This window comes from Glandiceps talaboti, chromosome 2 (assembly GCF_964340395.1).
Source record: "Glandiceps talaboti chromosome 2, keGlaTala1.1, whole genome shotgun sequence".
NCBI classification, from domain to species: Eukaryota; Metazoa; Hemichordata; class Enteropneusta; family Spengelidae; genus Glandiceps; species Glandiceps talaboti.
In genome coordinates this window covers 16,892,602-16,908,360 of record NC_135550.1, presented here as the reverse complement: position 1 = coordinate 16,908,360, position 15,759 = coordinate 16,892,602, and the positions used below count along the sequence as shown (strand labels likewise).

Sequence of the window (15,759 nt, the reverse complement as noted above, 5' to 3'; positions counted from 1 at the left end):
CATACAGATCAGTTGTAAAACTAAACTAAGCTTTAGAACATGATTAATATTATATAGGGGAAAAAAATGGCAGAGACCCTAGACATCTGTAAGATTTAGCACATAAAATGAAAAGTCTTAGCAATGAGACTGACAAAGACATATACCGTTTCTGAAGATTGATCTACAGACGGCACAAAAGGCCCGCAGGAAACTCTAATGGTAAATATGAGTCCGTAATATGGAAAGTCTAACCAGAGACAGCATCACATATTACAAGGTAAAAGGCTTTAGTCTTAGTATATCAAATGTTGTGATGCATTAGGAGTAAGCTATAGGCTATTTCCTGAGGGCTTCCATTATGCACTAATTACTGTCATATTTCTACCCCTGATAGCCCCATTGTTTTCCCTGACTTAGAGCGCTAGTCTCCATAATCAAGTATGATGTGTAAGCACATTGAGATGAGTTATGGGCCCATCAAATTCCTTTATATATCTCCACTCTCCTGTACAGACCCTGATCCCAGCGTAATAACACACTGCAGTGGAAAATCCATCATGGTTTCTAAGTGAACTAGAAAATCTTGTCGCCCAGCTGAGACTTGGGTTGTTTGCTCACATATCAAAGCAATATTTCGCAATGAATTCCATCTTTCGAAGCCATAAAATTTCTCTTTTTCCTGTCCTTGTTACAAATCAGGAAATTGAACGATGTTTATTACCATGAAATGTAAAATTCTATTTGAACTGACTTTTACTTGTTTTTGATATGCCTGTTATGGAAAGTAATGTGATTGTCATAGATTGTCTTGTATTTATGACTTTTGATGGTGTTATTTTGTCATAGTGTTAGTCCTGTATTTATGACTTTTGATGGTGTTATTTTACCTCTGACTACGACAAGTTCCAGGATGTTTTGATTATCTTATTATGTTATCTGAGATTAAAAATGCCTTCACATTGACAAGTCTGGTCCAGACTATATTTTAGTGTGGGCTTCATCAGCCTTTTCGGCCTAAACTAAACTAAGTTGTACTTAGACCACCTTACCGCTTTCACACAGTACTTTTAGGTTGGACTAAAATTTCAGAGCGGCCCCAGAGAATTCTATACTGTCAAGTGTGAATCCCCTTTAAGAAAGGAACCATTCTGCTAATAATCAGTGTGCTGTTAAAGTCTGTCATGAGATTTAAGAAGTGATTTGTTAGTACTTGGATTTTTTAGTACCTATAGGATTGGAATGTCAGTCCGTCTGTCTGTGTGTATGGGGAAGTAGTTGCAAGACAGAGATTTTCAACGTTTTTGTATTTTTCTTCAATGTTGCAAGGATTGTATTATACATTATATATAACCAGGTAACGTAACGACACACAAACAAAAAAAGAAAGCCATCATGTCTTAAAATTTGAATAATATCTTCTTCTTTTTTTCTGTCGGTGTGACATTTTGATGTCAACGTCATATATGCCTAGAAGGAAGTACTTGAAAAATTAACTGTGTATGCAGTATTAGTAATTGTAGACATGTTATACAAGGAGGTGGGTTGTTGGGGACATATCAACCACAAAATCACAGTTGTAATTGTCTTGCAACAAACAACATCAAGCATTGATCAGAGTGGCGCCAACAAGTACCAGGAATACAACTGAATGAGTAGTTATTGATTATTTAAAGGACTTCAACCATTCATGTTTTCTTCCTAGTAACATAAGCTATGTAGACAGTATGCTAACTGCTTTACCCATTTAAAAAAAAAAAAAAAATTATTTGGGAATTCATCATTAAACAACAGGAAATTTGATCATTTTGCATTTAGGTGTGTATAAGTTTACTGATTCATGTAACTACTAAGGTGTGTAGGTGACAAGATTATGATGCCGACACAGAAACCATGTGGTGGTAATTTGAGATTTTCAGTTTTATAGATTTTTGTATGGCAGTGTTTTCATAATGGCAGAACATACTGAAGTTTCCCTTTCCAGTGTTAGGTAATGTAGCATATCACATTTTTTATATGTCATTTACACTATTTCCCCTTCCTGTATTAAACATAGCATGGTAAAACATTAAAGCTGCACTATCTGTAACTTAGGTATTATTTTTAGATCAGACAACAACAATATATATGTTCACTGAAAATTTTTGATATAACAATGCTTTTGACATTGTACATGTAAATTAGAAGTTGATTTCGTCTGTAAATAGTAGAGTAAAACTGATTTTTTTAGGGTGCGGAGACAGATCTTAGAAACGACCACACATATTGGTACTAGACTATGAAAATACTCAATCGGGGGCGGTGATTTTAGGGTGTGGAGACAGAGATCTTAGAAACAACCACACATATTAGTACTAGACTGAAAATACTCAATGTACAGAATATTGAATATTCTCTGTTTTCCTTGTGTCTGTCACCTTGGTTTGAAAATGTTAGCAAAAACATTGCATGAAAATATTGGCTGTATCAGACAAGTATAAGTGTTCATCATTGATTGTCTGTGATGAAGTGATATGGATAATTCCTGAACAGCATGGCTATCTCTTAGAAATCCATGCAATATCAAAAGAATGCTTGAACAGGACAGCATCCATAAAAAAAAAAAATTCTTGAAGATTTTCCCCAGTAAGATAACATTGTTTTTGAAGTGCCATGTTTATATTGTTGGGAATAAAACATCAAACTTCAAAATAGCATAGTTTTAGGGCAAATATGATGTCTGACAAATATGTCCAAGATAAGGTGGACTTGATGCCAGAGGGGGTTAGATAAAGAAGCATTGTGTGGCCTGATGCTGAAGTGAATTAGTGGTACTCTTAGTGTAAAAGAGGGATAATTTTTTATCCATTGGAGATATAGCAATTATATGTACCTTAGCAGCCAGGGTATGTTTTGGCAGAGTGAGCTGAATAAGGTCACCCACTTTGGAACTACCTGAAATGATAACACTTCACATTGCACAATGTAGACATTGTCACCTAGTTTAAGGGAGAACAGCAAGTCTTTTGAAAGAATGTTTTGCCTATATATGTAGATTGATGGTCAAGTTTTAATGAGTGGTATTTATACTTCGCAGACCTACCTGGAAGTAATTGTGGATTTGCAGTAGCAAAGCCCTGTGTACAGGGGTCATAGAACTTAACAAGTGCATACATTGTTGAGGTCATACCTCTGACTTACTACCTGGAATGTTGTAGCATGGCTTGTCAATTTGTTACCATGGTTACTGTGCCCACTCATTGTTAGGTTTTATCATGGCTAGCCGACCGTTGGTAAACTTTGTACTCACTCCCCCTTCCACTCCACGTACTCCATTGTCACGTGTTGTGGTATTGTGGAAGCCCCCCCCCCCCCCCCCTCCCCCTACTAGGGATTGTCTAGTTCTTGTCATGCTAAAAAGAAAAGTTACAGTATTACAAATGAGACTTTTCTTTCATGAACATCTTGTATGTTATTTTTACATCTTTGTAATTGAAATTAAAAATACTGAACAGTAAATACTTGTGGGTGTTTCTTTCAAAAATAAATGATTTAGTAAAATTCTAGCACTGCATTTCTGTTTTGTTCTTTCACAAAAATCAACTTGTCATCAACCAACTTCATAAAATACATTTTATTGTAGTTTCTGGTTTTGATTCCTGTGTCAATAGTAGCATACCTACATGATATATATGTAGGTTCATATGTTCCGGGAAAGTCCGGGAATTTCAAAGGATTCTTGGAAAGACCTGGAAAAATGTAATCAAATCCTGAAAATTTAGTAGACTGAACAATTGATATTACCATCATATACTTGTTGTTGATTGTTGAAAAACATAATTTTGCAACATGTTTTTCACTGGTCAACATTCATGGATAATGTATCTGAATACTCCAGGAAAACTGATGAAAAAATCTGGAACGTCGTGGCTTTAATTAAGTGTATTAACCCTGATATGTCTTAAAAATGTAAGAAAGGCAATAAAAAAAATTATTCATGAGAGAAAAAAAAGAGTATAGATAAAACCTTACTCACACTGCCAGACATAATCAATATCTAAATCATTTAAATAAAGTTATACATTTTAATCTAAATCACCATATCAATACTGACAGTGATGGTACACTTGAGAGATGAACAACCTTGAAAAATATTCAATCTGAATATGTTGTCTTTGGAGGCACATAGGAATATCTTGGGGCAAAAGTGGACACACATGTTCAAAATAGTAGAATTGTTCTGTTGAGGTATATTACGAGACGTAATTTTAGCTTGTAATAAGTACAATTTTAGGAAATTAGTCTGTAGTTTGACTGGAAAGGTATGGAAGAGTTTTACTCTGATGTTGTGTACCCTCTAGTAAATGAACAAAATTATTGTGTGGTTCAAAATGATAAAACCATGAATTTTCTTGTGAGTCTCAACACAGTAAATGATTGGGAACACCAAATTTGTGTGGTGGTGGTGGTGGCGGGGGGGGGGGGGGGGGGGTGTCACAAGAAAATGCTGTGTGTCGGTGCTGCATGGCTTTAGAGGGCACACAGTGTGGTTACCACTTTATAGCAGCGTATAGTTCATCAAATAGTCTTATCAGCTACAAAACAAACTTGTTAGAGGCCTATTATGGAGTGTAGCCCAGAAGTGCAAACTTCATAGTTGTTGATGTGTTGTTTGGTGTGTATATATGTTTGCTTGATTTATGATGGCAAGCAAGAGAAATAAGTCTGGACAAGTCTGGTTGTCTGAGCTTATTCAGTTTCTTGTTAAAACATACACCTGTAGATTAAACCAGATAAAAAACATTATCAGTGTCTCATGATGCCTAAACTCTATCCCTCTATAGCATGTTTTCCTAAATCGGAGTTGTTGTCTCATGAATACACAATGATTCAATTTTCTTGCCTTCTCTTTTAATTCTTTATTCATAGACGATCGGTAAAGGTTCACTCTGGTGTGTGGATCCAGAATATCGGCCAAATTTACTGCAGGCTCTTAAGAAGACCCCTTACCATCCGTATCATCATATATTTGCAACACCTCCACAGTCTCCTCACAGCACGCCTCTTTCAACCATATCAAGGTGAGTGGAGTACTGCCTAGATAACCATCTTTGAAATTAGCATCCGTTACCATGGCAATGCTCAGAATCAGTTGTTGACGCGTAACGGGATAGGCTGGATACATGAGTTGCATAAATCAATGCATGATGAATGTTCTAGAGTGCAAGATAGATGTTGTTTACCTTCCAAGTCAACCCTCAACTTTGCCAAAGATTACTGCAATAAGTAAATCTCATAATCTCGTGTTTCTAGTTGATCTGTCCATGTTTTTGACAGAAAAGAAAGCAGAACGCAAACAGAGTCTGAAATTTACCGAGAAAAAAGAAACTACTATGTTAGATATTTTGTGATCCCAAACATCAATTTGAAATTAAGAGTTTGACATTTTTTTTCTTGAAATTAAATAATTTCATGATAAAACTTTTTTCCTTTCTTTATGATGATTCTTTCAAATTGTTTTGAATTAAACTGAAAATGTATCATTGTGAGCTTTGAAATGCATCATTTTATGAGAACAGAACGATTTAAGAATTAAAATATGTTTTAAAATACACATATTTTTTTTATTTAGTTGAGATATATAGTAAAAAGATTATTGCATAATTAAGATATGTTTTATAATATACAATTCTTTGACTTTGTGAAAATATGTTAAAATAGGTTTTCCACTCTCCAAGGAGTACAATTTATATAAAAGTTGACATTTTGGAAATCACCTTTCTTCTCTCTGAGTTAAAATTCTCACTTGCTATTAATTTGAATATAGACTGTAGCCCAGAGACTTAGCTATCTGGCTTGAAAATGTCATTCACCAGAACTGTCAAGCCAATATGTCAGGTCAGATAGGCAAGTCTCTAGGCTAAGTGGAGTAGTATTTCACTGTTTTTGTTTAGGCTTGAATTAGAATGTCCAATTTCAGTTTTGATACTTCTGAAACGAGTACTGTCTTTGTATGCCTTGAGTTTGCCCCATTTGATTTAAAATATTGCAATTATTAAAAAGTGAATGGTCCATAGTAGATATGGCCAATAAGTAAATCCAGTGATTGTGGACAGTTGAGTCAATTAAAACTGGTTCGGCTTGAATGATTCTGATTAAGCAGTCATGACTGGCTAATAAAGTTGATTCTTTATCATTCATTACCCAAGAGTTTTTTGCCAGAGCTGAACTGGTCTCGAAGGATTCTGCTTTACTAGACTTTATGACGATACAGTGAGATATCACTCATTAGTATTCAGACCCACGAAGGCACTAAAACGCTAAATGCAAATTTGTACAAGCATGTATATTGTACCAACTACTGCGTCTAAATGCATTCAATTCTATGCCATGCATTTGTGATGGGGGCAACATTGCGGGACCTTCTTGTATTAGCCATTTAATATTTAAACGACGAGAGTAGTCATTTAGCAGTGCCTGTCTCTGCATAATATCAATCCGCGGTAATTTTCCTCCCTGAAAATTTGACCGGAATTATGGCATTGTTGGGCAGGAAGAGCCATAGATATGACAGGAAAATTGCCGGAAATTATTGGCTGAATGGAAAAAAATACTTTCACCTGTCTGTCAGGTTTACATAGTTATGAATATGGTCGTTCGTAATGACTCGACTCCAATAAACTTTTATCTGATGTCAGGTTTACATAGTAAATGAATATGGGAGTTTGTAGTGACTCAACTCCAGTAAACTTTATCTGATGTCAGGTTTGCATAGTTATGAATATGGCAGTTTGTAGTGAATTTGATGCCAGTAAACTATCTGATGTCAGGTTTACATAGTTATGAATATGGCAGTTTGGAGCAACTACAATAAACTTGATGTCCATAGTGTCAAAATATTCACAAATTTGTAAAAATTGAATGGGAGGAAAGGGATTTTTGTTCCTGTTAAACTTTTTTCACATACTTTTGATCAAGTACAACAAATTATACATTGACGGATCATGATGTAGGTGGTAATTCTGGTTTTGACCACTACAACCCCTTCCCCTGCCCTCACCCCAAAATGTAGTATTATAGTTTGATTTGATTCGTTTTCCCCATCAGATGCTCACCTTATAGTAATAAATTCTGTATTTTTTAAACTCTGATTGTCAGGATTAGGATACAAGTAATAAAAATATGGAATCACAGAAAACTCTTGGACTACTACAAATATCAGGATTGCTTTATCCTCAATGAAAACATAAACAGTTGACTTTATTATGATTATCTTTATTTGATTGATATGGAATAGTTTTGTTTCATCTTTGGTTAAAAGTTGGATACAGTCTGTGGTGAAAAGAATGTGCATTAAAATAGTTATTTTAGTAAAAGCCAGTGAGAGTACTGTTATGAAAACAGGACATCTTAACACTTGTAATTTTATCTCATGACTTGTAAATTACAGTAAGCAGAGAGATAGTTAACACTTAGCGGGGATGGCTGAATCAATTTAAGCCTGAAAGGTAACTGTACACTGACATGACAAATCAATTTTAAAATGAATAGCTAGCTAGGTACATGTCTGCCAATTCTAAAGTAAATGTCTTTTGTAGAGAAATGGTATGACAGAGTGTAGGGAAAGTATAAAGTGATACAGTGTGTGTGGGGACAGACAGTTACATATATACTCACAGTATATGTGTGTGTGTGTGTGTGTGTGTGTGTGTGTGTGTGTGTGTGTGTGTGTGTGTGTGAGAACAGGGAAAATGTATGATGTTTTGTGTGGTGGAATGGACATGATGGGAACACGTGATGTGTGGGTAGACATGTTGGGAAAATCGGGAAAGGACATGTATGTCATGGCTTTATGGAAATGGGATAGATATGTTGATATTTCGATTGAGGGATAAGATTTGGGAAGAGATTTTGGTATCAAATTGGTGGACAATGGGGAGGTATTTTGAGGGCAAAAAAGGGGTCAACCAGGGAAAGCTAAAATAGGGGAAGGGGTCATGATGTGATATATTGGAGGACTGACGGTGGAATAGGGGAAGAGGTGTGACATGTAAGGTGACAAGGTAAAATGGCGAAAGGATGTGATATGTTGGGGGACTGAAGGTAATGAGGAAGGGATACAGTATATTGGAATTATGTGTCTTGGAACTGAGGGGAAAAATGTGAGCATGACAATGATTTGTAGTTGATGGAATGGTTGAGGAAAATTTGTGAAAGGCAGATGACATAGACAAGTGTCATTTATTAGGAGAGAATAATGATTGAATTACAGCCTGGTTCACTGTCAACATTGTCATTCAAGATGACATGAACCTTTGAATAAATGCAAAGATGGGAAATGAACGATGAAATAAATTTGTCATGCTGCCATTTGAATGACAAACTAAGCACCTAGTGGCACGCCACTGTAATGGAGTTTTAGAAAAATTATCGGAAAAAAAAAGTGGTAGATGTGTAAAATCAATAGATATTGCTTGCAGTTAGATGATACCGCGAGTAGTCAGCCGTGTCAGTAAATAATCTGAATTAAGATTAAGGCAGTTTTGGTCATTAGGTGAATGCTGGGGTAAATACCGAAAATTAAATTTCTTGATGTATTAGATTTTGATATAAGGAAACGGAAGTGTGAGTCTGTGATGAACACCTCTCTGTGACGATATATGCAAAGTAAGTTAATGAGCAGGTGCAGTAAGTAAGTCCCTTGTTAGTTTTCACTGATGCAGTGTCAACTGACAACAAAATGAAATTTCAGGCTGAACTGACAGACTATCATTGGGTAATGGCACGTGGGATGTTTCCTGTAATTACTCAAGACCTTAGGAGCTCTGTTATTCCCAACACCTGCATCTGATACATAAGGTATTGGATTAATTTCTCCACCCCAAATATTAATTGCTTTTCATAATGGCTTAACCTCAGATGGCTTTCCACGAAAGTGATCCTCAAAAGATTGGGTGGGGAAAAAAGAACGATAAGCTCTGAAACAGAAAGACTGCAGTGGTGCCTTTTGAATTCTGTTGCTGGCAACGAGAATAATTGTAACTTTGGAATTATTATAACCTACAATCTGTATAAAAAAATAATAGTCTGTCTTTTTTTTTATACAAGGGACTTTGTATATCTTTTTGAAAATTAAACAAAATATTAAACTAAGAAATAATATGAGGTTTCAATGAAGCTGAAATGTGAAATGATGAAAAGGGTTTTTGATTGAAATTTGAAGCATTGTCTTCTTTGTGTTGTGCTTCATTTTGCCACAATGTGAATTGTATTTGAAGTGTTATTTAATTTGTTGATCAATATAATACCAATACACCATCTGTGCCTGGTTTTCATTTTGTCGTATTGACAAAGTGATGATGATTGACATTCACTGCATTGTAGCCAAGGTGACTACTTACGTGTAGGTCAAACAGATGATGAGATCACAACATTGTGTTCAGAATAAAGTTTATCCACTCCGCCAACAGATATTTCTTCGAAAAAAAAAATATTCACACTTTTCATCCCTTTTTATTACTCTTCAATAGCTGCTCTAAAATTTATGAGGAATGTCGTAAAGAAAACTCTGCAGGACATGAATGTCTATGCAGTAATTGTTTGCAGGCACAAATGTGTGTATGTCATTGAAGGAGTTTGTTAAAATAAAGATGGCAGCCAGTTTCCTAATGATAAAACAGCAGCTAGCTTTTAGGAAATGTTGTGGAGAAGATTTATTTAAAAAAAGTGGAAATATTTAATTTAAAATACTTCTTAAACTGAGAGGGGGGAGGGGGGTGTACAAATTTTTGTGAAAAGAGGTTGTAAACTTCATCACAGAATTGGGTCTCAGAAGGCAAAAATACTTGCAAGTCATAGTTGGAAAAAGTCATTTTCCATTGTTTAAAGCTTTGACAAACCAGCAAAGAGACAATTTCATTCCTTTTTGTGAAAACTATTAGTAGCTATAAACCTCATTACTTGTATCAAAGATGTGTGGATGGCAGCATGGCTATGAGTCACTGTCACTCACTGTAGGTGAAAAAAAAAACGCAGACTTTTGTACACATTTTGCCATGAGCCTTCATTCTGTTTACAAAATTTACAATGGACAGTAACGTTATCCTTAGCTAATATATATCTACCATTCTGTCAAGTGTGTTAGGTGGTTGTCATAAATGAAAAGTCATTGATATGTCAAATAAGACAAACCTCCCAAGTTCATTTGCCAGAAAGGAGGACCTACTTGTATTAGTTTCAAATTTCATGAACATTAATGGCATCTTAAGGAGGAACAATGGCCACTGCTTGCTTACATGTGTTACAGTAGTTGCTATTTAGCTCTGGATGTTATATGCTATGAGGTTCGACACGTCTTCCTTCTCCGCTATGGTTCTTCTGTATTTCAAACCGCGAGATTTCATTCACATGGATTTTCGGAATATAAACCACCCATACCCATGCTAATTACTATATAAAATACAGAAATGAACTTTAAATCACTAAATTCAACCTACGTCTTGTCTATTCTGTCAATTCCTGCCTTACGTTCACTCGAGCCACAAAACAGACAACGGTAACTCGTGCAAACAGATTAGCTGAATGTTGCACATGCGCACAACCTTTTACACAATTTAAGCAGCTGTCATATCATATGTTTTGCGGCTCGAGCGAACGTAAGACAAGAATTGACAGAATAGACAAGACATAGGTTAAATTTAATGGTCTAAAGTTGTTTTCTGTAATTTTATAGTCATTAGCAAGCTTATGGGTGGTTTTTATTTCCAAAATCCATCCGCATGAAATCTGTTCGCAGTCTCGCTGTTTGAAATTGGGAAGAAACGTACCGGAGAGGGAAGACATGTCAAACCTTGTAGCATATACATCCAGAACTAGTTGCTATTATGCATATAGTTTGACACTGCATTACAGTAATTGTTGTTATACACCCAGTGTTACACTGCATTGCAGTGGTTGCTGTTAATGTTATACAGTTTTACACTGCATTACAGTGGTTGCTGTTATACACACAGTGTTACACTGCATTACAGTGGTTGTTGTTATACACACAGTTTTACACTGCATTACAGTGGTTGCTGCTATACACACAGTCGTTCATCGCATTGAATTGATACCAGTTAAACTTTATCCTTTGAGTAAACCATATTTGTCTAATCCAAGTGTTTCTGTTGTATTCCAGTACTTCAATCAATGCGTCATTTCTGCGTGGACATTCACCAGCTTTCAATTCAACGTCAGCAGGTAAGTTAGTATAAATTGTGGTATTATTCCGTAGTTTGTTCTATTTTTTTTAGTTTGTACTTTAGCTGTCAGGGATGTAAAAAAAAAAAACCTGCCATACCTAAACAGACTGTTCTTAATGCATTTGTGCTAGGAATGGAAAAATTATGCCCCAAGACACTGTTCTAATTAGTATATGTACTAGGGATCATGTCAAAAAAACTATGCCTCTACATACACTGTTCTTAACATGTGTGTGTGCCAGGGATGTAAAAAACTATGCTGACCTGTGTGCTCGGGTCACTGGCATCGGACCATTTATCACCTGCAATTCTAGTCATAACCAAACAACTTGCTAGGTGGCTCCCAGAATACAATGTAGATACATAGTAAACTGATTGCATATCATTAAATTGTAGATATCATTCATAAAAAGCAAATAAGAAAACAGTTGAGATGAGTAGTCTGACAAAAACTTTGTGATTGACATGAAGGTTACTCTGATGTAGCTTACTATCGTAGAATTTCAGTTGTGAAATCTAAGTTTGGTGGCTGTATTCAAATCTAGCATGACATTTGCAGTTGACAGGTCAAAGCACAGAGATCAGAATATCCTGACAAACATAGCTCACACCGAAGCAATTTTCAAATTTATGTAACTGTCAACAAAATATGTTAAAGTCTGACAACAGTAATAACTTGGTTTATCTTTGTGAAAAAAAAGAATTGACAATGTAAGCTATAATCAGGAAAGGTGTGCTCATCTTGCACTTAATTGTAAGGAATAAACCGAAGTGGTTGCCATAGCAACTAATCACCGCTTCATCCATCTTGGCATAGTCATTCCCAGCGGAGACAAATAAAATAGAGTACTTGGGAATAATATCAAAAGCTAAAGATCTGTGAATTAAACTTGCAGGGTCAACTTTGTGACCTCAGATCTACTTCTTGATATTCATGATTTCACTGCAAAGGTCAGAGGTCAACATGAGGATGGCGCAAAAAAAAAAGCGCTGTCAGTGAGGATGATGAATTCAGCTGACATGCCATGTTACTGCCTCATATATGTCAGATATGTGTACATGTACATTGAAATCGTATACAACACCCTATATCTCTTATTCAATCTAATAACAAAGTGTGGAATTTATGTGTAGCATTATGTAGATGTTTGATGGTGATTGTTTATATTGTCTCAATTTAGGAATGATCCTGTCAATAAATTTTCACTAGCTTGTTAAAGTTACAATAGTCTCCAAACCATTAATAAGGCAGAAGGGGCTTGTGTTACATATAGTACCCCTTTGTTTGTCTGTCTCTGTCTGTCTGTCTGTCTGTCTGTCTGTCTGTCTGTCTGTCTGTCTGTCTGTTTGTCTGTCTGTCTGTCTGTCTGTCTGTCTGTCTGTCTCTTGTCTGTCTGGTCTGTCTGCTAATCATCCATTAGTTAGAAAGGGCTTGAATGTATTACATACAGTACCCCTTTGTTTGTCTGTCTGTCTGTCTGTCTGTCTGTTTGTCTGTCTGTCTGTCTCTGTCTGTCTGTCTGTCTCTGTCTGTCTGTCCATCCATATATCCTTGTATGTGTACCTGCGCAACAAATTTAATTTCGTGTTCATCTGGTTTACTTTTGCTAAATAAGTCACGTTAAGGTAGACGGGGAAGAACCGCTGCCGATTGCAGGCCCTTTGATCTGTAACAATTACTAACATACATTGTTGACTTCACATGCCACTCATATGGAAATTTGCCGTTTAATTTTCATGAAACTTCGAATACAGACTTAAAAATACCTAGTGAATCGATGTATGAAAAAATAATTGCTTGGTAGAAGCGATTTTCTTTACAAAAACGTCAAATTTGGTCAAGATTTTGGGAAAAAATCGGTGAAAATTTCGGCGAGCGTTTCCTGTAAATGTATTTGCCGTACACCCTGAACTATGACCTAGACACATTCAAAACAACATACTCTATCGATGTTTTATAGAAAATAGGTGAATTTCCAATTAATTCTTAGTAAAAACTATGAAAATGGTGCATTTTTGAGTCCAAACGATGTCATTTTCAAGTCCCAGGCGAAATCACGTAAATCTGTAACGAGTGATCCGATTGAAAAGCGAGTACCAAACATCGATAGGTCAGACACTGAAGAATTACCATAGAACTACGTTATCATCCGGGTACTTCCCGCTAACATGCAAAGTTGGGTCAAAGGATTAGTCCGAACGTGAAAAAATCTTGCCGAACGAAGCCGAAGATGACGTTTTTAATAAATATTCATGAGATGTTACGGGTGGCGCCATGATAATGGACCATGGAGTGGAATGCGGAAGTAGGTCTCTGCATAACAGATCGCCCGATAGTGCATTGGTTGTGACATCGCGGGAATTTTGAAACATTAGTGCAGTAAATAAGAATTTTTTGTCAGGAATGACAATTCTTGAGTATATTTTGGTAAAGGAGCATGAATATTGGACTATAATGTTCCTCCTCTTTGACTGGCCGTGGTGGGACGTGAGCATGGACAATTTGACATATGCAAATAAGTTCAAAGTCCAAAACACTTCGTGCTGTGTCGGATTACGTCGTAAATAGTCAAGGCGATTCTTCCCCGTCTACCTTAAGTACTAGTAATACTAGTATATTTGTTTGTTCTCCTCTCATCAAGTATCTTTATTTCTTAATAGACGATCCTTGTGCTAAGTATATCCATTTCTCCTGTTTTGTTCAACTTATTGTTTATTTGAGTACAGTCAAATACCCTTACCCCAGTAGAGAGAGGATTAACCTGACAGTGGCTCTTGCTAAACTTTGTAAACACAGAGAAATACTAAAAAAAAAAATGGTAGAGAAATAATAAAAAATCAAAATGAACATTGCTTCATATGTCAAAATCATTACTGACTATGTTTGATACTTGAAGGACACAAACATGTCACCTGTAATTTTTGTATCTTCATTTCACTTATCTCGGTTTCCATGTTGATTAATATCCAATAAAATTTATGTGAATGAGATGTTATTAATTTCCAATGGTATTTTTGACTGAGAATCCCAGTACTAATTTGGAAGGGAAATGTGTCAATGGCAAATTTGTGAATGAATGGTTGGCCTAGAAAAGTGAAGTTTTGATGAGTCCAGAATGACAGCAATCTGTCGCCATCAGTCATAGTAGTGGTTTGATATGAGCTGCTCACATAAATATAATCAATTCTGTAGATGTTGGCATCCATGCCAAGATGATTTTTATAAGCAAGCTCCACCAATTAACAACTGATAGTTATCTTTCAAATCAACTCAACATCCAACATTTGAACATTAATCAATTTTTAGCCAAAAAAACCCAGAACCATGCAATATGTTATGATGTAAAATTAGTTGTCTGGCAAATGACCTTATTAAATTTTCCCTCTCACTGTTCTTAGTCTTTGTATTGACGGCAGTTGTAGTAATCACTTACTAGTATATCACAAATTGTTCCATGTTGGAAATGAAAGCTGTTCTCATCATGTTTGAAAATCGGATGTGAAGATTTGCCATGAATACATAAGAACCAAATTGAATTTAGTGCAATTAGATGTGTTAAGGGTTTGCTTTGACTAAGTATGTCGTGCATATGAACTAGCATTAACACGGTCAAGGCACATGGCGTCTTCTGAATTTGAAACGACGACCAGAACTTTGTAGATTGATTGACTTTCCTGCTCGTGTGAATACACGTATGTACACATATCATAGACTACATGCACAGTTTATGTATGTCACACAAAAACATGGAAAATAATCCATAGATGATCAGCTTCTGTTTGTCAATGAAGTACTTGTAAATGTAGCCATGCTTAATCACTTCAGGGGAAAGTACTTAAGCATCAATAAATTGATTTTCAGCCGGCTGCTTTGGAAAGGCCAATACTCCAGAAATTAATCAGCAAAACCAACAATCTTATTAAAAACAATTTATATCTACAGATGAAGAAGAGTTGCATGTCTGCTGCATAGACAGGGGTGACCAATCTGGTTGCTATGGCAATGGAGATAAATAGATCTCCTTCCATGTGGAAAAGAATGTAATTTTCCGTTAATTAAAAGTATGCAAATCAAGTGTTTGGTGGGGTGCCTTCATTTTCTATGATATTAGTGTGATTATGATAAAATCTGAAATATTAAATCTGAAAACAAAGACATTTTGGTCGAATTGCCGTGACATTTTCAAGCACTCACAAGAGCAATTCCTATTTAAAAAAAGAAGGTAATCAGAAGACCTTGAGGTTAATTTGACTGTGGTGTAGATGAAAACTAAAGTTAATGTCAGCAGAAAAATGGATCGTGACACGTAATTAGGTATGAATGAACATGACAAATCTCGATATGAAATTCTTTCCTTTGAGCTGATGTACTATTATTACATAAGCAAATATCTCATGTCAGACATGGAATGTATTATGAAACACCATCAAAAATATGATCTGTTATTGTGCATTCTAAATATCACAATGATAATATTTCTTTGCACTTTGGACAAATACGATATCTGACGAGTGTCACATGACAAGAATCAATACCAGTAAATTGGGTATACATCAT

At 35.7% G+C, this 15,759-nt stretch overlaps 1 protein-coding gene across 2 annotated transcripts in view; it reads left to right on the top strand.

Moving 5' to 3' along the window:
* LOC144453325 (forkhead box protein N3-like) overlaps positions 1-15,759 on the top strand; it is a 54,686-nt gene that overhangs the window by 26,122 nt on the left and 12,805 nt on the right. For both annotated transcript variants that reach the window (XM_078144586.1, XM_078144587.1), the window contains 2 exons: positions 4,888-5,039; positions 11,138-11,199. In XM_078144586.1, coding sequence (XP_078000712.1) covers positions 4,888-5,039; positions 11,138-11,199 — 214 coding nt within the window. The remainder of the gene's footprint in view (positions 1-4,887; positions 5,040-11,137; positions 11,200-15,759) is intronic.